General features: G+C 44.8%; 1 protein-coding gene across 2 annotated transcripts in view; it reads right to left on the reverse strand.

Annotated features, from left to right (window-relative positions):
- Positions 1–1,188: 1,188 nt before the first annotated feature.
- The window catches only part of IGSF5 (immunoglobulin superfamily member 5), a 93,690-nt gene continuing 67,275 nt past the window's right edge, over positions 1,189–27,603 (reverse strand). For both annotated transcript variants that reach the window (XM_040423078.1, XM_040423077.1), the window contains 4 exons: positions 19,823–19,847; positions 18,507–18,610; positions 18,083–18,156; positions 1,189–1,562 (listed from right to left, as the gene is read on the reverse strand). In XM_040423078.1, coding sequence (XP_040279012.1) covers positions 1,500–1,562; positions 18,083–18,156; positions 18,507–18,610; positions 19,823–19,847 — 266 coding nt within the window. In that variant the 3' untranslated portion in view covers positions 1,189–1,499. The remainder of the gene's footprint in view (positions 1,563–18,082; positions 18,157–18,506; positions 18,611–19,822; positions 19,848–27,603) is intronic.

Here is a 27,603-nt window from a genome sequence, read left to right on the forward strand (position 1 = left end):
ACTGACAATGGAAGACCTGGAATAATAACAAACTGACATTCGGACACCTGGAACAATGAGGCACTGACAATGGGAGACCTAGAACAATGACACACTGACAACAGAAGACCTGTAACAATAACACACTGACACTGGGACTCCAGGAACAATGACACACTGACAACAGAAGACCTGGAACAATGACACACTGACAACAGAAGACCTGGATGTCACGGTTCCTCCCGTGACAGAGGTGAGAAGATTGGTTAGACTTGCTGCACATAAGGCTATCTGACAGGTCTCTCTGTTTTCCTCTTTGTATGTTGTTGTTTGGCAGGATCTCACCTCTCCTCAGGTTCTGCTTGTTATCAGTGATGAGGCTCTATTTAGGTCCGCCTCACACTGCTGACCATGCGGTTGATATTTCCTCTTGGGGTTGCTAGAGCTTGTTTGTCTTGGATCTCCTGCTTCTCCATTCATCTCAAAGCTAAGTACAAGTTGCCTGTTCTGTTTGTTGTTCTCTGGTGCGGTTTGTTTCTAGGCCTCAGGGAGACGCGGGTTTCTTCATCTGGGAAGGAACCAGCTGTCTCGTCTCCTGCTACCTATCATAGGGCTCGTCAGTTTTAGCAGGGCATAGGTATCCGGCGTATGAGCATTTCCACCATCAGGATCTGCTCATACTGGCAGTAGTTAAGGAAAGGCCTAGGGATTACTAGGAGGTCACCATCCCTCTTTCTTAGCTTTTGAGGCCTAGACTGTTGTCTATTTATTTTGTGAGTATCTGGTGTTTTCCCCTTCCCCATTACCTGTGACACTGGAACAATGACACACTGACAACAGAAGACCTGGAACAATGAGGCACTGACAATGGGAGACCTGGGACAATGACACATTGACAGTAAGATCCTGAACAGTGTTTTCCTTTTTGTCAAGAAGGACTAGAACCAGATAGACCAGTCGAGACTTGGGAACCTTTGAATCAGGAGCAGCAGGAGATAGACACAGAGTACTACTTCTTTAATTTATGTTATTCTAGCCTCTTTTTTTTTTAATAATAGCTGCCCAGACCACCCTTTTATTTATTATACATGAATCAGTTCTAAATTTAATCCATTACCTTTTTGTTGTCTTTGGCAATAAATGTTATAACTGCTCAAAAAAGTAAAAAAAAAAAAGAAAAGAAAAAAAAAGAAAAACTGTATAAAACAATTTTTTGTAACATCTCATGTTACTGCTGCTATGTTGTTTCTTTTCATTTTATAGTCACACAGCAAAGTCACAGACTTTTTTCTCTTTGAACATGGAGGAGATCTGCACCACTTTTTGTTCCATTTTTGTTTACCCTCCTCACCTAAGACTTCTCAGAAGATCTTCAGCTCCACACATGACCCCTGGTTTGTTCCGCTATGGAATAATTCATCCTGAAGTTATAATATATGATGTTCAAAAATGAGTTGGGGTCAGCGGAGACAGTTTGGCGTGACAAAGTAATCCGGTGTGTTTGTAATGTTGTATGTAGATCACACGTGCGTGACATGTCTTATTTTTTTCAGATGGTCATCAGTCCATTCCTGAGAAGGAACCTGCATGCAAAATAACAATAGAAAAATAAAAAATTGCATTTTTCATCCAACGAAGTCACAAAGCATACCTTTCCTTTGAGTGTGCAAAGTCTTTCGCTGGTTAGATTAGCACTTGGTGCTCCTAAGCTGCTCTACCTACTCTTACTAGCTGGAGCCAGCCATATTATAGACCATGGGGGGCTGTTTTTGGTCATTGGGTCACTCAACTTGCATTTAAAGGGGCTCTTGTCAGTTTATACTTCCCCTTCAAACCATGTCCACTCTGCCAAAAACTAAGGTTGGACCCTCCACATGACAGCCCACACACACTCCTCCCACTAGGATTTCCATTCAGTTTAATAGAAGTCACATTCTGTAGTCTAGCACTGCGGCTTACAGCTATTCTGCTCCTTGGATGCAAGGCAGAACATTTGTTCACTTTTCATATAATTAGCAGCGAGGATTTCAGTAGGATTTGGAAGCTGCCTCTGTTTATTTTGGAGCTGAGGATGGAAGGAGTTCTCCCAGAACGCACTGAATTATTTTTATATCTTTTTGGCATAAACTGACAATTGTTCTGTTCTTGAAGCTCTTCCTAAAATGACTGCAGTCAGGCAGATGAGAATAGAAGCCGGAAAGGAACAAAGGAAACCAAGGAAGTCAATAGATGTCACATAAGGAAGTACTGTAATTACAGAACAAATTGTTTTGTGATTACTTGAGAGGGATCAATCATAGATCTATCTATCTCATATCTATTTATCTATCTATCTATCTATCTATCTATCTATCTATCTATCTCATATCTATCTATCTATCTATCTATCTATCTATCTATCTATCTCATATCTATCTATTAGAAACATAGAACCAAGGAATGTGTCAGCAGATAAGAACCATTTGGCCCATCTAGTCTACCCAATATACTGAATACTATGGATAGCCCCTGGCCCTATCTTATATCAAGGATGGCCTTATGCCTATCCCATGCATGCTTAAACTCCTTCACTGTATTTGCAGCTACCACTTCTGCAGGAAGGCTATTCCATGCATCCACTACTCTCTCAGTAAAGTAATACTTCCTGATATTACTTTTAAACCTTTGCCCCTCTAATTTAAAACTATGTCCTCTTGTAGAAGTTTTTCTTCTTTTAAATATTCTCTCCTCTTTTACCTTGTTGATTCCCTTTATGTATTTAAAAGTTTCTATCATATCCCCTCTGTCTCGTCTTTCTTCCAAGCTACAGTTGCAAGAAAAAGTATGTGAACCCTTTGGAATGATTTGGATTTCTGCACAAATTGGTCATAAAATGTGATCTGATCTTCATCTAAGTCACAACAATAGACAATCACAGTCTGCTCAAACTAATAACACACAAAGAATTAAATGTTACCATGTTCTTATTGAACACACCATGTAAACATTCACAGTGCAGGTGGAAAAAGTATGTGAAACCCTAGAATAATGACATCTCCAAGAGCTAATTGGAGTGAGGTGTCAGCCAACTGGAGTCCAATCAATGAGATGAGATTGGAGGTGTTGGTTACAGCTATCCTGCCCTATAAAAAACACACACCAGTTCTGGGTTTGCTTTTCACAACAAGCATTGCCTGATGTGAATGATGCCTCGCACAAAAGAGCTCTCAGGAGCCCTACGATTAAGAATTGTTGACTTGCATAAAGCAGGAAAGGGTTATAAAAGTATCTCCAAAAGCCTTGCTGTTCATCAGTCCACGGTTAGACAAATTGTCTATAAATGGAGAAAGTTCATCACTGCTGCTACTCTCCCTAGGAGTGGCTGTCCTGTAAAGATGACTGCAAGAGCACAGCGCAGACTGCTCAATGAGGTGAGTGTCAGCTAAAGACTTACAAAAGTCTCTGGCATATGCTAACATCCCTGTTAGCGAATCTACGATACGCAAAACACTAAACAAGAATGGATTTCATGGGAGGATACCACAGAGGAAGCCACTGCTGTCCAAAAAAACATTGCTGCACGTTTAGAGTTTGCACAAGAGCACCTGGATGTTCCACAGCAGTACTGGCAACATATTCTGTGGACAGATGAAAACAAAGTTGAGTTGTTTGGAAGAAACACACTACACTATGTGTGGAGAAAAAGAGGCACAGCACACCAACATCAAAACCTCATCCCAACTGTGAAGTATGGTGGTGGGGGCATCATGGTTTGGGGCTGCTTTGCTGCATCAGGGCCTAGACGGATTGCTATCATCGAAGGAAAAATGAATTCTCAAGTTTATCAAGACATTTTGCAGGAGAACTTAAGGCCATCTGTCCACCAGCTGAAGCTCAGCAGAAGATGGGTGTTGCAACAGGACAACGACCCAAAGCATAGAAGTAAATCAACAACAGAATGGCTTAAACAGAAGAAAATACGCCTTCTGGAGTTGCCCAGTCAGAGTCCTGACCTCAACCCGATTGAGATGCTGTGGCATGACCTCAAGAAAGCGATTCACACCAGATATCCCAAGAATATTACTGAACTGAAACAGTTCTGAAAAGAGGAATGGTCAAGAATTACTCATGACCGTTGTGCACATCTGGTCTGCAACTACAGGAAACCTTTGGTTGAAGTTATTGCTGCCAAAGGAGGTTCAACCAGTTATTTAATCCAAGGGTTCACATACTTTTTCCACCTGCACTGTGAATGTTTACATGGTGTGTTCAATAAAAACATGGTAACATTTAATTCTTGTGTGTTATTAGTTTAAGCAGACTGTGATTGTCTATTGTTGTGACTTAGATGAAGATCAGATCACATTTTATGACCAATTTGTGCAGAAATCCATATCATTTCAAAGGGTTCACATACTTTTTCTTGCAACTGTATACATGTTAAGGCCCTTTAATCTTTCCTGGTAAGTTTTATCCTGCAATCCATGTACTAGTTTAGTAGCTCTTCTCTGAACTCTCTCCAAAGTATCAATATCCTTCTGGAGATATGGTCTCCAGTACTGAGCACAATACTCCAAATGAGGTCTCACTAGTGCTCTGTAGAGCGGCATGAGCACCTCCCTCTTTCTACTGGTAATTCCTCTCCCTATACACCCAAGCATTCTGCTAGCATTTCCTGCTGCTCTATGACATTGTCTGCCTACCTTTAAGTCTTCTGAAATAATGACCCCTAAATCCCTTTCCTCAGATACTGAGGTTAGGACTGTATCACTGATTTTATATTCTGCTCTTGGGTTTTTACGCCCCAAGTGCATTATCTTGCACTTATCAACATTAAATTTTAGTTGCCAGATTTTTAACCATTCCTTTAGTTTTCCTAAATCCTTTTCCATTTGATGTATCCCTCCAGGAACATCAACCCTGTTACACATCTTTGTGTCATCAGCAAAAAGACACACCTTACCATCGAGGCCTTCTGCAATTTTTCTGATAAAGATATTAAACAATATGGGTCCCAGAACAGATCCCTGAGGTACCCCACTGGTAACAAGACCTTGGTCTGAATATACTCCATTGACTACAACCCTCTGTTGCCTGTCCTTCAGCCACTGCCTAATCCATTCAACAATATGGGAGTCCAAGCCCAAAGACTGCAATTTATTGATAAGCCTTCTAAGTGGGACAGTATCAAATGCCTTACTAAAGTCCAGATAAGCGATGTCTACTGCACCTCCGCCATCTATTATTTTAGTCACCCAATCAAAAAAATCAATACGATTAGTTTGACATTATCTCCCTGAAGTAAATCCATGCTGTTTTTCATATTTCAATCCATGGGATTTTAGATGGTCCACAATCCTCTCCTTAAGTATGGTTTCCATTAATTTCCCCACTATTGATGTCAGGTTTACTGGCCTATAGTTGCCCGATTCCTCCCTACTACCTTTCTTGTGAATAGGCACAACATTTGCCAAATTCCAATCTTCTGGGACGACTCCTGTTGCCAGTGATTGGTTAAATAAATCTGTTAATGGTTTTGCTAGTTCGCCGCTGAGCTCTTTTAACCCCTTAAGGACTCAGCCCTATTTCACCTTAAGGACTTGGCCATTTTTTGCAAATCTGACCAGTGTCACTTTAAGTGCTGATAACTTTAAAACGCTTTGACTTATCCAGGCTGTTCTGAGATTGTTTTTTCGTCACATATTGTACTTCATGACACTGGTAAAATGAAGTCAAAAAAAATTTTTTTTTTGCTCAAAATAATACCTAATTTACCAAAAAATTTGAAAAATTTGCAAATTTCAAAGTTTCAGTTTCTCTACTTCTGTAATACATAGTAATACCCCCAAAAATTGTGATGACTTTACATTCCCCATATGTCTACTTCATGTTTGAATTGTTTTGGGAATGATATTTTATTTTTTGGGGATGTTATAAGGCTTAGAAGTTTAGAAGCAAATCTTGAAATTTTTCAGAAATTTACAAAAACTAAATTTTTAGGGACCAGTTCAGGTCTGAAGTCACTTTGCGAGGCTTACATAATAGAAACCACCCAAAAATGACCCCATCTAAGAAACTACACCCCTCAAGGTATTCAAAACTGATTTTACAAACTTCGTTAACCCTTTAGGTGTTGCACAAGAGTTATTGGCAAATGGGGATGAAATTTGAGAATTTCATTTTTTTGCCTAATTTTCCATTTTAACCCATTTTTTCCACTAACAAAGCAAGGGTTAACAGCCAAACAAGACTGTATCTTTATTGCCCTGACTCTGTCGTTTACAGAAACACCCCATATGTGGCCGTAAACTACTGTACGGCCACACAGCGGGGCGTACAGTGAAAGGTGCGCCGTTTGGTTTTTGGAAGACAGATTTTGCTGGACTGGTTTTTTGACACCATGTCCCATTTGAAGCCCCCCTGATGCACCCCTAGAGTAGAAACTCCATAAAAGTGACCCCATCTAAGAAACTACACCCCTCAAGGTATTCAAAACTGATTTTACAAACTTTGTTAACCCTTTAGGTGTTGCACAAGATTTAATGGAAAATAGAGATACAATTTCAAAATTTCACATTTTTGGCAGATTTTCCATTTTAATATTTTTTTTCCAGTTACAAAGCAAGGGTTAACAGCCAAACAAAACTCATTATTTATGGCCCTGATTCTGTAGTTTACAGAAACACTCCATATGTGGTCTTAAACCGCTGTACGGGCACACGGCAGGGCGCAGAAGGAAAGGAATGCCATACGGTTTTTGGAAGGCAGGTTTTGCTGGACTGTTTTTGTCCCATTTGAAGCCCCCCTGATGCACCCCTAGAGTAGAAACTCCAGAAAAGTGACCCCATTTTAGAAACTACGGGATAGGGTGGCAGTATTGTTGGTACTAGTTTAGGGTACATATGATTTTTGGTCGCTCTATATTACACTTTTTGTGCGGCAAGGTAACAAGAATTAGCTTTTTTGGCACTTTTTTTTTTTTTTGTTATTTACAACATTCATCTGACAGGTTAGATCATGTGGTAATTTCATAGAGCAGGTTGTCACGGACGCGGCGATACCTAATATGTATACAATTTTTTTAATTTATGTAAGTTTTACCCAATGATTTCATTTTTAAAACAAAAAAAAAGTTTTAGTGTCTCCATAGTCTAAGAGCCATAGTTTTTTCAGTTTTTGGGCGATTATCTTAAGTAGGGTCTCATTTTTTGCGGGATGAGATGATGGTTTGAGTTGCACTATTTTGGGGTGCATATGACTTTTTGATCGCTTGCTATTACACTTTTTGTGACATAAGATGACAAAAAATTGCTTTTTTTACACCGTTTTTATTTTAATTTTTTTACGGTGGTCACCTGAGGGGTTAGGTCATGTGATATTTTTATAGAGCCGGTCGATACGGACGCGGCGATACCTAATATGTATACTTTTTTTTAATTTATGTAAGTTCTACACAATGATTGCATTTTTGAAACCAAAAAAATCATGTTTTAGTGTTTCCATAGTCTAAGAGCCATAATTTTTTCAGTTTTTGGGCGATTATCTTAAGTAGGGTCTCATTTTTTGCGGGATGAGATGACGATTTGATTGTTACAATTTTGGCGTACATGCGACTTTTTTGATCACTTTTATTACCTTTTTTTGGGAAGTAAGGTGGGCAAAATTTCAATTTCATCATAGTTTTTTATTTTTTATTTTTATGGCGTTCACCGTTCGGGTAAAGTAACATGACCGTTTTATAGATCAGGTCGTTACGGACGCGGCGATACCAAACATGTGTAGGGAATTTAATTTTTTTCATTTTTAATCAGTGATAAATGTGTTTTTTGATTTTTACTTTTTTTTTCACTTTTTTTACTTTTTTTTTTTACCCAGACCCACTTGGTTCTTGAAGATCCAGTGGGTCTGATGTCTGTATAATACAGTACTGTACTCTATATAGGGTACTGCACTGTATTTTACTTACACTGAACAGATCTCTGCCTTCAGCACAGATCTGTTCAGCACCATGGACAGCAGGATGCCTGAGCAGGCGTCCTGTTGCCATGGGAACCTTCCCCGTCTGCTCAGAACTTCGCAGACGGGGAAGGGTGAGCACGGGGCTGCGGGGGGCTGTCTGGGGGCTCTCTCCCTCTCCATCGGGGGGCTGCAAAGGCACAGCAGCCCCCCGATCGGAGAGGGAGGGAGCTCCCTGAGCTGTTAACCTTTTCCATACAGCGGTCCGTACGGACCACTGTATGGAAAGGGTTAAACGGCTGACATTGCATCACCGATGTCAGCCGTTTATACCAGGGTGCCAGCAATGTGCTGGCACCCTGGTATATCCACTGTACACCAACGATTATTCAATGGGAGGCGGGCGGGGGATCGCGATCCCGCCTGCCGCACCGCCCGCCTCCCGCACCGCCCCCACCGCCCGCAACCCCCCCCCTGCACCTCCCACCGGGCTAAAATCATTCAGAGGTGCAGGGGGGGGTGATAAATATATATTTTTGCCACACTAAAGTTTCTGATCGCTGCGGTCAGGGACCGCAGCGATCAGAAACTGCAGAAAGCGCAACAAACCGCAGGTCTGAATTGACCTGAGGTTTGTTGCGATCGCCGACATGGGGGGGTCACGGGACCCCCCCGCGCATTTAGCCGAGGTGCCTGCTCAATGATTTGAGCAGGCACCGGGTTCCGATCACTGCCAGCCGCACGGCAGTGATCGGAAAAACACATGACGTACCGGTACGTCATGGGTCCTTAAGGACTCGGGAAACATGCCGTACCGATACGTCATGCGTCCCTAAGGGGTTAATAGCTTTGGGTGTATCCCATCAGGCCCCTGTGACTTATTTGTATTAATTTTAGACAGCTGACTTAGAACCTCTTCCGCTGTAAAGACACATGCATCATTAGATTCATTAGTCTTCTTCCCTAACTGAGGTCCTTTTCCTTCATTTTCCTTTGTAAAAACTGAACAGAAGTATTCATTGAGGCAGTCAGCTAGTTCTTTATCTTCTTCCATATACCTTCCTTCTTTTGTTTTTAATTTGGTAATTCCTTGTTTTAGTTTCCATTTTTCCATTTATGTATCTGAAGAATGTCTTATCGCCTTTTTTCACTGACTGAGCTAATTTCTCTTCTACCTGTGCTTTAGAAGCTCTTATAACTTGTTTGGCCTCTCTCTGCCTAATCTTATAAATTTGCCTGTCATCCTCGTTTTTTTTTTTTATAATTACTAAATGCTATCTTTTTGTTTTTAATGATTTTCTGCTGAGTACCACAGTGGTCTCTTCCTTTTTTTGCTTTTACTGACAAGCCTAATGCAATTTTCTGTTGCCTTCAATAGTGTCATTTTTAAGTAGTCCCATTTCTCCTGGACTCCATTGAAACTGTTCCAATCTGATAGGGACTCGTATACCACTAATCTAATTTTAGAAAAGTCCGTTTTTCTAAAATCTAAAACTTTTGTTTTTGTGTGGTGTGACTCAGTCACTGTACTTATAGTAAACCACACTGACTGGTGATCACTAGATCCCAAGCTTTCCCCTACAGTAATATCAGATACCAAATTCCCATTTGTGAATACTAAATCTAAAATGGCCTCCTTCCGGGTTGGCTCCTCAACTACTTGCTGTAGAGATAATCCCAGTAGTAAATTTAGAATATCTGTACTCCTGGCAGAACTAGCTATTTTGGTTTTCCAAAGGAATCAGGAAGATTAAAGTCTCCCATAATGATAACTTCCCCCTTCAATGTCATTTTAGCTATTTCCTCAACTAGTAGATAATCTAATTCTGTGACTTGGCTAGGTGGTCTATATATCACACCTACACGAGTTACCTTATGATTATCAAGCTGCAAGGTAACCCAAACGGACTCTCTAACTCGCAATTTGTCTCGCTAACTTGTATCAAAATAGATTTCATGCTATCTTTCACATACAGGGCCACCCCTCCCCCCTTCTTGCCTTCTCTGTCTTTCCTGTATAGAGAGAACCTTGGTATTGTTATATCCCAGTCATTACTCCCAATGAACCACGTCTCAGTAACAGCCACTAAATCTATATTCTCAAATGCCATTATAGCCTCAAGTTCATTGATCTTATTCCCTAAACTGCGAGCATTTGTAGACAAGAATCTGAGCTTGTCATTTCTTAACCTATGCGCTACTGGCATCTTCTGGCATTGTTCAGGGGGGCAGTTGGACTGCTGGATTATCACTTTTGCCCCCATTTCCTAGTTTAAATGCTCCTTAGCAAATACTTGGAACTGTTCACCGAGGACATTCGTTCCCTTGAGAGAAAGATGCAAACCATCTTTCTTGTACAGTTCTTTTCCATTCCAACAAGAGCTAACATGAGACACAAAGCCAAACCCTTGGTTCAGATACCATTCACCAAGCCATACATTGAATTCCTTAATACGCATCTTCCTGTCATGCTGAAGGTTATGCACAGGCAAAACTGCAGAGATTGAAACAGTTGATGCAACCTCCCGTATATCATTTCCAAGTGTGTGAAAAGCTTCCTTCACCTTTGAAACCTCATTGCAAGCCAGATCATTTGTCCCAAGATGGACAATAACATCCACCTCCCTTTCCTGCTTTGCTTGCCTAACAATATTAAGGATCCGCCGTCTATCCCTGCAAGCGGTAGCACCAGGTAGACATCTCACAACACCATTTTCCTCAAACTTCACACCTCTTATGATGGAATCGCCCACCAACAGCTGCTTACTATCAGAGATGAGCGAATTTCAGAAAAATTTCTTTCGGCCGGCTCGCCAAACTTTCCAAAAAGATTTGATTTAATCAGAATTTATTAGCGGCGAATCACGATAAAAAACAGCTATTTCCTCGCTGCAGAGAGCCTGTATAGTGGTGCCTTGCAGTAACACGCATAGGGAGTCTGCTGTGGTAGTGAAACAATACTGTAAGTCAGTATGACACGCACATGACAGGCGTCACTCTTAGAATCACTGCACACTTCACTTATTCGGGCGGTCACGGGGCTAAAACTGACCAAATAACTCAAGTGTGAACTCAACCTTACAGGTCGATGTTAGCGCCAGGTAAAAAGAACCGTGGAAAGACCCAAGATCCTACTGTAGCAAGAAAGAGCGCACTCCTTTTACACCGTCAGCTGATTTTACATAGATGTCTACAGAACCTGTTCTATTAAACGCTTATACAAGTAGAGCCCCCTGACAGAGTGGAAAGTGTGTCAGCAGTAAGCTTGTGTTGACGTCATTGATTATTTTGCCCTTCCTCTGATCTGTCAGAACAATAACCCCCAAAAAACGGATCCTGTCTGTTGAGCATTCACTTCACTTGATCAGCATTTGGTCAGTAATCCATCAGTATTGCTAAAGCCAAAAAAACAGGAGTGGATCCAAAACAGAGATGACACGTGAATGGGATATTTGCATGTCTTCTGTGTTTTGTACCCACTTCTGCTTTTGGCTACCAAATCATAAGCCAATTTTGATGGGACCTTACAGCTGCTACAGAGACAGGATCCATTTTGAGTCTCATTTTTCCTTCTTTCTGACAGATCAGAAGAAAGGTCAAATAAATGATGATGTCAACCAGGCCAAAAAGGCAAAATAGTAGCCCATTCATGGAGTGGGGAGGGTGGTAACAGCATGAGAAGTCCACAGAGTGACACAATTACATAGTGGTGAGGTGGAAGCAGCATGAGGAGACCACAGAGTGGCCCAGTGACATAGTGGTGAGGTGGTAGCAGCATGAGGAGACCACAGAGTGGCCCAGTAAAATAATGGTGATGTGGTAGCAGCATGAGGAGACCACAGAGTGGCCCAGTGACATAGTGTTGAGGTATCAGCAGCATGAGGAGACCACAGAGTAGCCCAGTGACATAGTGTTGAGGTAGCAGCAGCATGAGGAGACCACAGAGTAGTGATGTTGCAGCAGCATGAGGAGACCACAGAGTGGTGATGTGGCAGCAGCATGAGAAGACCACAGAGTGCTGAAGTGGCAGCAGCATGAGGAAACCACAGAGTGGTGATTTGGCCGCAGCATGAGGAAACTACAGAGTGGTGAAGTGGCAGCAGCATGAGGAGACCACAGAGTGGCACAATGACAAAGTGTGGAGCTGGCAGGAGCTGCATGAGGAGGCCTAAGACTGGCCAGGTGACATAGTGTGGAGGTGGCAGCAGCATGAGGAGGCCACAGAGTGGCCCAGTGACATAGTGTTGAGGTATCAGCAGCATGAGGAGACCACAGTGTAGCCCAGTGACATAGTGTTGAGGTAGCAGCAGCATGAGGAGACCACAGAGTAGTGATGTTGCAGCAGCATGAGGAGACCACAGAGTGGTGATGTGGCAGCAGCATGAGAAGACCACAGAGTGCTGAAGTGGCAGCAGCATGAGGAAACCACAGAGTGGTGATTTGGCCGCAGCATGAGGAAACTACAGAGTGGCACAATGACAAAGTGTGGAGGTGGCAGGAGCAGCATGAGGAGGCCACAGACTGGCCAGGTGACATAGTGTGGAGGTGGCAGCAGCATGAGGAGGCCACAGAGTGGCACAATGACAGAGTGTGGAGGTGGCAGCAGCATGAGGAGACCACAGAGTGGCCCATAGACAGAGTTGTGAGTTGACAGCAGCATGAGAAGACCACAGAGTGACAAGGTGACATAGTGTGGAGGTGGCAGCAGCATGAGGAGACCACATAGTGGCACAATGACATAGTGTGGAGGTGGCAGCAGCATGAGGAGGCCACAGAGTGGCCCAGAGACACAGTTGTGAGTTGGCAGCTGCATGAGGAGGCCACAGAGTGGCAAGGTAACATAGTGTGGAGGTGGCAGCAGCAGGAGCATGAGTAGGCCACAGAGTGGCACAATGACATAGTGTGGAGGTGGCAACAGCGGCATGAGGAGACCTGAGTGGTGATGTGGCAGTAGCATCAGGAGACCACAAAGTGACCCGGTGACAGAGTGGGGAGGTGGGTGGCAACAACAGTACCCGCTGATGATGATGGGTGTAAAAAGGAGCACTTGGCATCATATGTGTGGCATCAGGCGGGTGGCAGCATCAGAATAGTAGCTGAGGCAGGTAGCCAGAAGAAACCAGTCTCTTTTATCAAGGTTTGGGTGAGGAAGCATGGATGATCTAATCTGATGCATGGCATTGGTGGATGGAAATCCTGGCTGATCCATGCCTGATTCATCTTGACATAGGTCAGTCTCTCCACATTTTGGGTGGACAGGCCAGTTCTCCTTGGGGTAACTATGGCCCCTGCCACACTAAACACCCGCTCTGATGCCACACTACTGGCCGGGCAGGACAGCTTTTCCAGGGCAAACTCAGCCAGTTGCGGCCACAAATACAGTTTGGCTGCCCAGTAGTCCAGCGGATCTTCAATGTGGGGTGGCAGGGTGCTGTCCAAGTATGCCACCACTTGCTAGTTCAGGTTCTGCTCCAGGTCTAGCTGCTGCTGCTGGTGAATAGTTTCTTCACTAGGCTCAAGCTGCTGCTGATGGAGCTGGTATTGCTCCTACCCCCCACCCTGCCACAGCAGCCATTTCAGTGGAATGAGAGCGCAGAAGGCCCCCCCCGGTCAGACCTGAAAGAGGATGGACGCTGGTTCAGATAGGCAGCGGCCAACTGACTACATAGGATGTCTCTATAGTAGTTCAGTTTGTCCTACCTCTCAGCGGGTGTAAAAAAGGCCCCCATTTTGGACCGGTAGTGAGGGTCCAACAAGGTGGAGAGCCAGAAGTCATCCCTCTGCCGAATGGTGACAATTCGGCTGTCACTACCCAAGCAAATGAGCATGCAGCGGGCCATTTGCGCAAGTGACTTGGAGGGACTCCCTGCCTCCATCTCCACGGCATACTTCCAGGGTGCGTTGCGGTCCTGGACACCCTGTTCAGCGGTGATCTGCTGCCAGTGCTTCCCATTCACCGCTGCAGTCTTGGGCTCTGTCTGTGTAGGTATTGCTTGTTCCCTGCTTCCTTAATGGCTGGCACGCATCACTTCCTGTGCTTTATGGGTTAGGTCATGTGACATCGCCGATCAATCCTAGCCCTTCTGCACATATATAAGTGGCTTAGTCCCCTTCCCAGAGGCCTCAGTGTCAAGCCCCTTGTTTCCTGCTAAGTTTCCTGATATCTGTTTGTGTTCCTGACTCATACTTGTATTGCTGGACTCTGCTACCTGTTTGATCCCTGCCTGCTTGTCTTAACTCTCCTATTGCCGACCCAGATTGCCTGACCTGTACCTGCTTGAGAAAGACCGGGAGGTTGAAACGTCACAATTTTTGGTGAATAAACTAACATGAATTGAAGATCGGTGAGTGCTGCAGTTTTATTTTTGATTTATTCTGGATGACCTGTACCTGTGCCGCTTGCCCTGACCTATTGCCTGTTTGACTTCGCCTCTGCCTCATCCTTCGGTCCTGCACTGTTGCTCCTTGTTACGACTCAGCCTGCTAACAACGCCTGTAGCTCTGGTACCTCGCTCAAGTACCTCCTGGTCCACCTGGACCAGCTGCCTCGTGTGCCTATCCTCCTCAAGAGGTAGTGACCTGGTGTTCCCCTCGGGAAAGTCTATCCTCACCATCAGGGGTACTGTGAAGATCGAGGGGTTCACTTAGAGGAGGTAGCACACATGGCACAATGGGTTCACACCCGCTGGTCCGTGACACCTGTGTAGAAAAAACACCCATTTCGCTACACATTGCTTGTGCTCCAATGTCCTCCTCCTCCTCCAGTTCAGCCCCCACAGGTCTCATATGGCCATGAGATGTAGGCGCACTGGCCACCAATGAATATAAATGGAGGGGGGCCGCACTGGTCACATTTAATACAGGGGAGGGAGGGGGTCTGCCCCCTCCTGCCTGGCAGCACCTGATCTCTTAAAGGGGGCTATGATTCGCACAATAATTGTGCGGATCACAGCCCCCTGTAAGAGATCGGGTGCTGCCAGGCAGCAGGGGGCAGTCATGTACACAGTTCTTTTAGTATATTCTAACTTGAAGCGTCCCCATCACCATGGGAACGCCTCTGTGTTAGAATATACTGTCGGATCTGAGTTTTCACAAAGTGAAAAATCAGATCTGTAAAAACCAGTTATGCAGACGGATCCGTTCTGAACGGATGCTAGCGTTTGCATTTTAGGAGCGGATCCGTCTGTGCAGACACCAGACGGATCCGCTCCGAACGCAAGTGTGAAAGTAGCCTAAACGAGGTGTAGAACAACGTGACACTGCCGTGCCCTGCACATGTGGTATGCTAGAGGAGCACTGTGAATTGTCCCTGCAGTGGAGGTTGAGGACACGGTGGTGGATGAGGAGGCAGAGGCGGACATTGTGGCAGGACCAACGGCGTGAAAATGTGGAGGTGGAAGCAGCGTCATCTGGCCAAGTTGCTGGTGCGGCTGGGCAGGAACCACATTCACTCAGTGGGCTGTAAAGGACATGTATTGTCCCTGACTGTAGTTACAGCTCCACACGTCGGCACTGCCGTGCACTTTGGCAGACATCGACAGGCTCAAGGACTGGCCCACCTTCTGTTCTACATATTTGTGCAGGGCTGGTAATGCCTTTTTTGCTAAGAAATGATGGCTTGGGACTCTTTACCTCGGCTCGGCACAAGCCATCATTTCTCTGAAAGGTGCAGAGTCCACCACTTGAAAAGGGAAGGACTGCAATACCAGCAACTTGGCAATTGCTTCAGTGATCGACTGCTGACGAAATGAGTGACAGGGAGTAGGAGGGCGAGGAGCAGGAGCATCAGGACCGGTAGACGATGGGAAGGACAGACCGCTCCCTTCGGCTGAGGCGGTGGAGCCTTGACTGCCTGAAATTGGGTGAGTGCCACTAGGTGATTGAGCGGTTGCTGCGGCAGGCTGGACCACCACATCGGAGCCACGGTTCTCCCAGGCCACTTTATAGTGTCGCTGCATATGTTGATGCAGGGCCATGGTGCCAAAATTGGCACCCTGGCCACGCTTCACCTTCTGCCTACAGATTCTACAAATGGCCATGTTCACCTCCTCCGGCAGCTTAACAAAAAACTGCCACACCGCCGAGTAGGTGATTTTTACCCCCAACACTCCGCACTGACTGACTGCTATGGCCACTGCCTCCGTAAAACCCTGCACCACTATTTTCTGGGCAGGTAGGCTCCTGGCGACCTTTCATCCCGTAGTCCTGGCGAATGACAAATAACGTGTCATCCTCAAAGGGCCTGAGCAAACGGCAGGTGTCACTCAAGAGCTGCCACTGGCTGACATCGAAGTTACACAGGGGAGTACTCCTGTCCGCTTGAATCATCAAGAAATCGTTTATGGCCTTTCTATGTTCGTATAGTTGGTCCAACATATGGAGGGTGGAATTCCAACGCGTGGAAACGTCGCATATAAGCCTATGTTAGGGGACGCCCTTCTGCAGCTGCAGCTCAAGGAGGGTGTGCTTTGCGGTGTACGAGTGGCTGAAGTGCATGCAAAGTTTCCTGGCCATTTTTAGGATGTCTTGCAGATGGGTGGAAGACTTTAGGAACCGCTTGACAACCAGATGAAGGCCCTTCGTCATCAGGTTCCCAATTGCGATCGGCTACATCATCATCATCGAGTACTGTCTGCACATCATTGATGTTCTCCTCAACGGTCTCTGAGCCAGGAGCCTGACCGCTCGCAACACCAGCTCCCACACCAATTTCCTCATCACTACTTTCCAGCCTACCGGAGGAAGTGGCGGATGTCTCCTCCAGATCTTGGCTGGGCAGTAGCTTCTGACTGTCCTCTAGTAGCTAGTCCTCGTTGTATAGTGGGGTTGAGCTCTCGCTGCGACTCCTGCTGCCACGGCCCCTTACTCTGCTGCGACCTGTGCCTGCGCCAGAAACATTTAGGCCTCTGCCCCTCCCCTGTGCAGGGCCTGGCACTTCGCTGTCTGACATACTGTTAGATCAAATAAGTTAATAAAAAGGAAATTAATACACCCCAAAAAAGGCTGTAATTTTCTCACTTCACCACACAACGGCTAACAAGCCTTTTTCCCCACTAATACAAGCCAAAGAAGACTTTAGAACATATAACTGCACCGCTGAACGGCAAATGAAAGGTAGAAATATTTCCTTGTAATAAACCCTGTTAATGGCTGTATCAAACAGCACTTGCACCCCAATAACAAGAACGGTTTGCTGGAATTACACAGCTGTACAATGGCAATTTGGATCCCCAGTCAGTGCAGCAAGGTGTAATAGGATTGTTCCTATTACCCAGGCTGTAACCTTCCCTATTAGACCCTATTCTGCTTCAATACTGTGGAATGATTCCTCCCTATCCTTTCCCTGAACTTGCAAATAATTTTTTTTAGCACAATGAAGTCTTTCCTAGCACTGTCCCTAGCGCCTGCTGACGTCTCTCCCTGCACTAAGTACACTGGAAAATGGCAGAATCCAAGATGGCTGAGGCTATTTATAGGGCTGTGACATCACAGGGCTGGCTGGCTGCTGATTGGCTGCATGCATGGCATTGTGGGTGATCCCGCCTTCCCAGAGTTCTTTGCTCCATGTCCTCACACGTGCAGCAGCCATTTTAGGAAAAAATGCGATTCGTTACCACAAAGCGTGAGGAAATTCGGATTCGATGCAAATCTAATTTTTCCTGAAATTCGGATCGAATTCCACTTTGTCAATTTGGATTCACTTATCTATCTATCTATATTACATTATCTATCTATCTATCTATCTATCTATCTAATATCTATCTTTCTAAGATCAATCGATCTTTATATCTAATATCTATCTCATATAATGCAATCTTTCTTTCTGTATATCTATCTAAAATCTATCTATTAATTTTTATATCTTTCTATCTCCTTTCTAGATAATCTATTTCAAATCTATCTATCAAACACCAAACACAGCAGCATAAGACAAAAAGCAGACAGACTGGGTGCAATCCCTCTGTGCTGTGGGTTCAAAGCCAATGAATACTAGAAATTAAGAATGAGACACCACTCCAAATAAGGTGAAATGGTGGTGGACCCGCTTTATTCACCCCAACTGCAACATTTTAGCCCTACACAATGAGGCCTTTCTCAAACTTTTCTCTATCTCATATATTATCCACCTAACATGGGGTGGCATGTTGCATGTTAAGCATAGTCATACCTTTACACTTGAGGCTGTTGAGGTAGATGAATCATCATAGTAAGGTGAGCTGCTACCATTAATGGAACCAAAACCTGTGAATGATACATAGGGCACTCATTACTTCACTGACACACCACCAACTGGACACAGCCTTCACCGGCACCCCCAATTTAGCTCCAGGACTCTAGAATGCAACCCAGTGGCACTGCCGATCTCTGTAGTCTGGACACTGATAGGGTGTCAAAAAGGGGTAGGGGTGTCTGAATTTGTGTACAGATCAAGGGTCCAGAACCCACACAAGCATTTGGGAGAACCTTCTTGCAGATGTTGTACATGGTCTGAGATGAGCCCAGAAACTCAATTCTTCTCAAAACAATAGTGCTTGCTATCAAGACACCATGCTGTCATGTCTACTTTTACATCCATAACCAGTTCAACTTACTTCGCCTTACTGGTACAGGGTCGGGTGTATATGCAAAGTTACGCTCTCCAAGACTGTCTCCTTGGATGGTCCTCAGATTGTTGTCGTTCCGCTCTGGGGCTTTCCTAGTAAAGAAGAAAGGAGTCATTCTACAAAGGAAAGGGTCAGCGAGCACCCCTTTCAATTTTAGAGATTCTACTGGATGGTTTTCTAACACTATAAAACCATGCAGGTTACATGTACAGTACTCCAGAATAAGGTAACTGTTAAAGGATTAATTATTCTACTGTTAAGTGAAATGTTATGATTGTATTGTATGGATAAGTCATGGCTAACACCTTAACTCATCCCCCTTAGATTGCTAGGAGATGGACCTAGGTCCACCCCCTGCTTATGGAGAGAGTTGTTCTGTGCTAGCTGAGGAAGAGAGAAGCCCTACATGTGCTCTGAGGTTCCTACATCTAATGAATATCTGCTGCATTAACATGCTCCAAAGTGAGAAGTTAGAAGGTTCAGAACCAACAAGGGCATGCACTGGAGTCAGTTAGCAAGGTATCATACTAATCTATGGCAGATAGAGAGGCCTTACTGCTGTGAGAGGGAACATTGCAAAGAATCCTTCCACATATTATTTCTGTACTCATCAGCCAGGGAATTACAGAAACATCTACGAAGAACCCCACTGCCAACTACCATCAGGCGAGATGTGGTCTCAGGGTTTGCCCCGTGGGAAGAAAGGGTGCTCCCTCCTGCACAGCCCTAGAAGCATCAGTTTGAGGGTTGCCACTGGGATCCGTGCGTACAGCTACCATTGCCCAAGTTACTACCACTCCCATCCTCCACCCTGTTCTCCTGGGCTCTCCGCACATAGGCTATGCTCATATTGGAGTGTAAATTCAGCGTAAAAAATTAATTGGTAAGAACCATGAGGATTTGTGTCGGGTTTCACCCTATGTGTTGCAAAGGGTGAAGTCTGTGGTGGAGATCCAAGGCATAAACAGACCCACTGTGGAGGTAAAATCCACACTGCAGGTGAATTTCGACAAATGGACTTGTTTCAAACCATGTTGGTAAGATTTTGTAAAATCTCATCGACTTTGCCGACACGTTGCCTATCCCATGTGGACGTGCCAATATACAGCTTGAGCAGAACTTTCCATATAACATGTATCTTCACTGCCGGCTGAGAAATGTCTACACTATAATAAACATGAACCCCCAAATTGCCTGATGCATCATGAGTAACATCGCCTAATATTTTATACTGAGCACATTCTCCCGGTAAATTACACCAGTGAGATTTACCGCTCTCGGCTGGAACGTGATAGATGACTTACCATGCATCACTCTGATAGCCGCTCTCTGTGAAGAGGAGGGAAGAAAGTGTCAGGAGAGCAGTAAAATGTATGGAAATAATAATGTTTGCTAAATAGACGGAGCGGAGCGTTACAAAAGACAATGGATAAAGGACAGAAATCGCAGTATGATAATAATAGATGCGCGTATAACGTCGGAGGCTGATTAGTCTCTGTGAAGCCAAAAGTCATAAATTAGGTGCAACCAAATATTTACACGACGCGTTTCCTCCAAATGTTAGATGTTCAGGAATAAAACTGCAGCTCCGCAGGATCTATAAAAAAAAAATCTATTTTTGGCTCGCCGATCCTGCAGAGCCGCTACTTTATTATTCTGGGAAAGAAAATCACCGGCAGCTCTGCAGTCGGAGGACTTCATCAAACAGCCCCTCACGGCTCAGCTTCCCGGACCCTTGTGTGACATGAGGGTGATGATTAAATTGGTTGAATTTGAGCATAATATCTACTATGTATGCATACTCCTCAACCAAAGTGAAAACATTCTTTCCTTCTGTACCAGTCTGTAACTCGTCTTGTTCATGCTTAGTGCAATTGTCTGTATTATGTATGTATACCTCTTCTCATATGTACAGCGCCAGGGGCGTAGCTAAAGGCTCATGGGCCCTGGTGCAGGAGTTCAGCTTGGGCCCCCCCACCACCACCTTCTCTCAGTGCTTTATGGCAGGGGGCAGGGGTGCAGCTTGCCTTTCTGGTGCCTGAGGCAAAAATTTAAACATCCCCCCCCCACCCCCCAATGCCAAATTCTCAACCTAACCCCTTCCCTCCAGTCCTACTGTTAAAGGGGTTGTCCTCTTTACGAAAAATAAAGTGGACAACCTCTTTAATGACATACTTGGAAAACATTATATACAGCGATACAGAACATATAGGGTCATACAGCGCCACATATGTACCTCTTACATCCAACGATGTCTCCTCTGATGTAGATATTCTCTTTCCTCATCTTCTCCTTCAGACCAGACCTCCATGGTGACTTCTTTCAGCCGCGTCTCGTCTCTGCAGAGTTTAACAAACAGACATCTTACTTTCCTACTTTTCCATCCTCCTCCTCACCTTTTCAACACCCCATTCTGCCCCCCCCCTCAATCCCCAATACTATACTGTAGAAACAGTCCCCCTGAAAATACTAGTTCCGCACAGATAGTGTGCCAGTACAAAAAATACCCCTTACCTTTCAGATCAGACTTCATATCAAACCCCAGATGAGACCCCCCTATCTCAGACCAGACCCCCTTTAGACCTCTGTCAGACCTAATATCAGACTCCCATTATACCTCAATGTCAGACCCCTCCCCAATATCAGACCTCAGATAAGACCCCAATTAAACCTCCAGACCCCCATATAAGACCCCCATTTGACCTACAAACTCCCATATCTGACCCCTATTAGACCTCTAGACCCCCAATCAGACCCCCATTAGACTTCCAGACACTCATTCAGACACCCATTAGACCTCCAGACCCCCAATCGGACCCCCATTAGACTTCTCTAGACCCCCAATCAGACCCTTTAGACCCCCAACCAGACCCTTCAGACCCCCAATCAGACCCTTTAGGCTCATAATCAGACCCTTCAGACCCCTAATCAGACTCTTCAGACCCCTAATCAGACCCCCAATCAGACCCCTAATCAGACCCCCAATCAGACCCTTTAGACCCCCAATCAGATCCTTCAGACCCCCAATCAAACACTTCAGGCCCCTAATCAGACTCTTCAGACCTCCAATCAGACTCTTCAGACCCCCATATTAGACCTCAGATCAGACTATAAAATAAATAAACAAACTTACCTCTCCTGCTGTGCCTCTCCTCTTCCGGTCAGGCTTTCTCCTGGGCTCTCATCTTTTCTTAGGTCCCGCCCTGCAGTCATCTGACCTCCTGCAGCGTCAGGTCAGAGTGCGCTATGTACGTCCTGACACTGCAGGCAGCCAGGACACAGCAGTGCAGGCCCCGGGAAGAGCAAGGAGGAGGGGTAAGTGCTGTACAGCGCCCACAGAGCTTCTCTTTCCCTCCTCCTGCAGACTAGTGAGAGCTTTCATTATGGAAGCGCTCACTAGTAATCCCTTTATAAGATGCACTGCATCTTATAAAAGGGAAATATGCAGCACCACTGGCCCTCTGGGCCCCCCTGGCTTAGGGGCCTGGTCGCAACTGCGACCGCTGTGACTCCTATAGTTACGCCAGTGTACAGCACTATGGAATGAATGGCTTTAAGAAGCAATTTAAGGAGTTGTGATTTGCTTTAAATTTTAACATATGCCCCATTTATATAGGACATGCCCCCAAACGAAGACATTTGGATCACAAGCAATGCATATGACCCCACTGCCATAATTCTACAAAATAAATACAGAACCCAGACCAGCTGCCCTAAATAAAGATAGACCCAGATCATACCCCGTAAACAAATGCAATGCAAAGTAATAAAGACCCCCTCCCCCAGACCAAAACCCCTAAAGTAATAAAAACCACAGACCAGGACCCGTAAAATAATAAAGACCACAAACCAGACCCTCTAAAGTAGTCCAGACCCCAGATCAGATCCCCTAAGTAATACAGACCCCAGACTAGACCCTCTTAACTAATACAGACCCAGATTATACCTTGTAAACTAATAAAGACACCAGACTAGATCCCCTAAACTAATACAGACCACAGACTAGATCTCCTAAAGCAATAATGACCCCACCCAGGCCAGAACCCCTAAAGAAATAAAAACCATGGGTCCCCTCAAAGTAACGTAGACCCCAGACAAGATCCTGTAAACTTATACAGACACTAGACCAGACCCCCTAAACTAATACAGACCCCCAACTAGATCCCCTAAAACAGTAAAGACGAGATCCACCATGAGCAATACAGAACCTAGATCAGATCCTATAAAGTAATACAGACCACAGACAAAACCCTGAAAATTTATACAGATCTAGATCATATCCCATAAACTAATACAGACCTCAGAGCCGACCCCCTTACATAATACACATCCCAGACCAGATCCCCTAAAGTAATAAAGACCACAGATCAGCCCCTCTGAAGTAATATATATCTAGACCCTCTAAACTAATGCAGACCTAGATTATACCCCGTAAACCAATACAGACCCCAGACCAGACCCCATAAACTAATATAAACTCCAGACAAGACACCCTTAATACACATCCCAGTTCAAACCTCCTAAAGTAATACAGACTCTAGACCCTAGACCTGACTGTCTATATAAATATTGAAGATAAGGGTCGGCACTGCCTTGTGATGGTTGCGGTGCACGTGTCAATAGGTCGGCGTCCCAGCAAACAATGTAAAGAAGAGGACCGGCACTCGCAAATGGAATTATATAATTCCATTTGCGAGTGCCGGTCCTCTTCTTTACATTGTCTATATAAATAGAGTCCCCCAAACTGAAAACCACAACCTGACTCCACAGGTCCTTACTGCTCCTCACTTCTTCAGGTAATGAGGTTGTTCCCCTTCCACAGTTCCTTACGGCTCGTCACTCCTTCAGGTAATGAGGTTTTTCCCCTTTCCCAGGTACTAATACTGTCTCCCTGTACTTAGATATCCCCAGATCTTACAATAGGGTCTAAATGTATAAAGACCAGATAGTCGTGAGAAAAATATTATGAAGCCTGTATCAACATGGGCAGGTAACAAATATGTGGAAATGAAGCTCATCAATAGATTACAGGAATGGTGGTAAAGAATAACACCACAAATGGATAAAGGTTACGTCAGTCAGGTAATGATGAAGAAGACAGATAATGATGATGATGATAGTCAGGTAAGGAAGCAGACGAATTGAGGAAGTATCAGTCAGGTAATGGTGCAGAAGGAAGATGGTGATTGTATTCAGATTAGAAGCGTATGAAAGAAACTAAATGACACCGACTAGAAAACTGACCCTAATCTACAATGCTAACGCGGTAAACATGAAAAAGGATCTAGGACCCAGAAACAAGAAAAATCTAAAGATAAATTCAGCAAATCATTAACAGATTCCACAGAAAAACAACAAACAGCTGCTTTCAAACATGCTAAAAACAAGATAAGAACTAGAAGGACTACAATAACCAAACTACACAAAATCTACGCTAGGAACAAGACGATTAACAAGAATTATGTAAGCAATGCACAGAGCTTACGCTATACACCACACCTTCAATGCAGAAAGCAGGAATATTTATGGAAGGCTAAACAATCAGGAGTCTCGACCTAAACTAACCAAGCTGACCCACACTAATAGATTAAGTTTAAGGCAGTTCCATAGCAACGATGCAAAACAATACTAGTAAAATTTCATTCTACCTCACTCACGGGTTCAGGCAATATCCTGATGCTTGGACCAGTGTCAGGGCATGGTCTGGTGTGAAGAGGATTATAGGACTAAGGACAGATGAGTTTCTTGTCAGGACGCAGCACCCCGAAAAACTTTACAGCTTTTCAGGAAGCCTCAGAGGTAGTAATTGTGTCCTTGATCAGATCACTTAAGGTTTGTAGCTAGAGTTAGGGACTGATGAGCATAGGTTCTGCCTGAGCCTGGGTAATTAGATACCGGATTAGGACAGGAAATTAAATCAATGTATCATATGATCAGCTCAATAATTTCAATGGGAAGTGGGGTAAAACTCTTTAGCTGCATCTCTCATAAGTACAGCCTAACTTTGGCACTTTTATACTAAACTCTGAGCAGAATTGATACACTTATCCCTAGTGCAAGTGCTAAAGTCTTGGGAAGGAAGAGCCGGATGATAGATAGATAGATAGATAGATAGATAGATAGATAGATAGATAGATAGATAGATAGATAGATAGATAGATTTTCTAGAATGTTCTATATTCCTGCATAAATTTGACCTAAAACTACATCAAATTTTCACTCAAGTCCTAGAAGTAGATAAGCATAACCAAATCAAACAAATAAGTCAAAATATTAGACTTGCCCATTTATTTATTGAGGAAAATGATCCAATATCACATGTCTGTGAGTACAGTAGCAGCAGTATGTGAACCTTTAAGATTAGCAGAGAATGTGAAGATGAAATCAGTCAGGAGTTTTTAGTCAATGGGATGACAATCAGGTGTGAGCTGGCTACCTGCAGGGCTGGACTGGCCTGCCGGGATACCGGGAAATTTCCCTCTAGGCCGGCAGGCCTGAGTGCCGCAAGGCCGCGGCTATGGTGACAAGTGGGGGCGGCCGCGGCCGGCGGCAGGGCAGAGCAGGAGATGAGCGCTTCCATTGTGGAAGCGCTCATCTCTATAGTCATCGTGCCGCCTGAGCCGTATAGCGAGGGACACAGGCCGGAAGAGGCCTGCATCGCATCGCTGGAGGTAAGTATAAGTGTTTTTTTTATTTTATTATATAGGTACAATACTGGGCTGGCACATGATAAGGGGGGACTACGGGGCTGGCACATGATAAGGGGGGACTACTGGGCTGGCACATGATAAGGGGGCTACTGGCACATAAGGGGGGCTACTGGCACATAAGGGGGGCTACTGGCACATAAGGGCAGCTACTGGCACATAAGGGGCAGCTACTGGCACATGATAAGGGGGGGCTACTGGCACATGATAGGGGGGGCTACTGGCACATGATAGGGGGGGCACTCTGGCTACTGGCACATGATATGGGGGCTCTGGCTACTGGCACATGATATGGGGGGGCTCTGGCTACTGGCACATGATGGTGGGGGGGCTCTTATTACTGGCACATGATTGGGGGCATCTATGGGGGCAGATCTTACTGGCAGATTATTGGGGGGCACTATAGGGGCATCTACTGAGGCTAAAAAGAAGGGGTATTTTATATGGGGGGCTCTGTATAGGGGCATTTTATACTGGGACACATTATGGTGGGTACTATGGAGAAGGGGGGGGAGCACTATGGGGGTCATCTACGGGGGCACTGAGAAGGTGTATTTTATATTGGCACATTATGGGAACATTAGCTCAACTGGGGGCATTACAAAGGGGTATGTTTTGCACATTATAAGGAGAATTATTTCTACTGGGGGGGCACTATGGTGGGCTTTATTACTCCCCCATGGTATGACCCCCTAGTAGCAGCACCAGCCTCTCTCTGCTCTGCTATTCCTCTGCCCCTTCTCCAAATCCTTATTATGAAATCTTTCTCATTAGGATAAAACACATCAGCTCCGTCGAGCCCCCGGCCAAAGTGTTGAAGTGGCGTCCGAGATCCCCAAGGGCCAAGCCAAGTAATTGTAAGTTTTTATGTGAAATATGTTCATGTTTGTAGTTGATCTTTATTATTGATTTTACATTGCAGATTTATTTATTTTTTTGCAGCATATGGGTGCGATTTTATAAATATTTTTATTATTTGGTCGAAACGCTCATTGGGGGGGATTGTAACAGGACTGCCGTAGAATATCTAAAATAGCTGGTCAAGTAAAATGTTGCATGCAACAATCATTAAATAGCGCCAAAAAATTGGACCATAATCTTCACAAAGTGAAAATCGTTAAGCTTTATTGATAATATATAATAAATACATACATAATAATAAAAGGCAGCACAAAGACCACAGGACCCAAGGAGGGACTGAGAGGTCAGCACACCAAAGAGCAGGGAAAAGAATGTAAGATGAAAAACACCAAGGCACCTCTGGACAATAAGCCCCAAACAGACTGCAATGGAGGCAGATATGAGGATAAAAAGACTTGGTGATTAGAAGGAATAAGCATACCCTGAATGGTGTGTCGATCTCTCAGTCACCTCCTGACCCAATGCCGTTTCGCCAGTAACCTGGCTTCTTCCGGGGATAATTGGGTGGCAATCATTAAATAGGTGGCCAACAAAAAAGGGGCGGGTCAAAGAGCGTGGTAAAACACTGTCTGAGCATGCTGAGAGTTGTAGTTTTGCAACAGTTGGAGGCATCCTGGTTGGATAAACACTGTGATAATATGAACAATGGGGGTTCTACAAAAGAGCTATCGTGGGGCAAAGTTCATATTCGTGTTTACACACGTGTTTTAAAATGAATGCTTTCTCCTATTATAAACAAGTAAATAATGACGCAATGCTGTGGGGCTGGTGTGCAACTTTTTCCAGGGCTGGTTTTTATCCCCAGTCCGGCCCTGGCTACCTGTTTTATTTAAAGGGATTCTGTCATCAGAATTTAGGCCTATAACCTAAACATATGGCGATGTCCCTAGTAATACACTGAATCCTAAAGTGACTTTATCAAATGCGCCTGTGGCTCTATAATCATATAAAACAGGTTTATATCACCTGTCACTCACGTCACAAATGTGTCCAAGGGGTCGTCTCATGGTGCAGGGGGCCCGGCTGCAGCCATCTCGTTTTGGTGCCCAGCGCCGCCTTCTGAATTGAAATCGCCGCCCTCCCTTTCATTAGAGCCGCCTACCTCACGTCATCGCTGCCTCTCTAACCTCAGCGCCGCCTCCGAAATCGTCCGCCGGCGCATGCGCACTTCGCTTAACGAGGCCGCTGCCAGGAGTCCGCACGGGCGCATCAGGTTATACCTAGTGCGCACGCGCGGGATTGGGAGAGCGGACGTTAGAGAGGCGGCGCTGAGGTTAGAGAGGCGGCGATGAACTGAGGTAGGCAGCTCTAATGAAAGGGAGGGCGACAATTTCAATTCAGAAGGCGGAGCTGGGCACCAAAACGATATGGCTGCAGCCGGGCCCCCTGCACCATGAGACGACCCCTTGGACACATTTGTGACGTGAGTGACAGGTGATATAAACCTGTTTTATATG

Source organism: Bufo bufo, chromosome 3 (assembly GCF_905171765.1).
Source record: "Bufo bufo chromosome 3, aBufBuf1.1, whole genome shotgun sequence".
Lineage (NCBI taxonomy): Eukaryota > Metazoa > Chordata > Amphibia > Anura > Bufonidae > Bufo > Bufo bufo.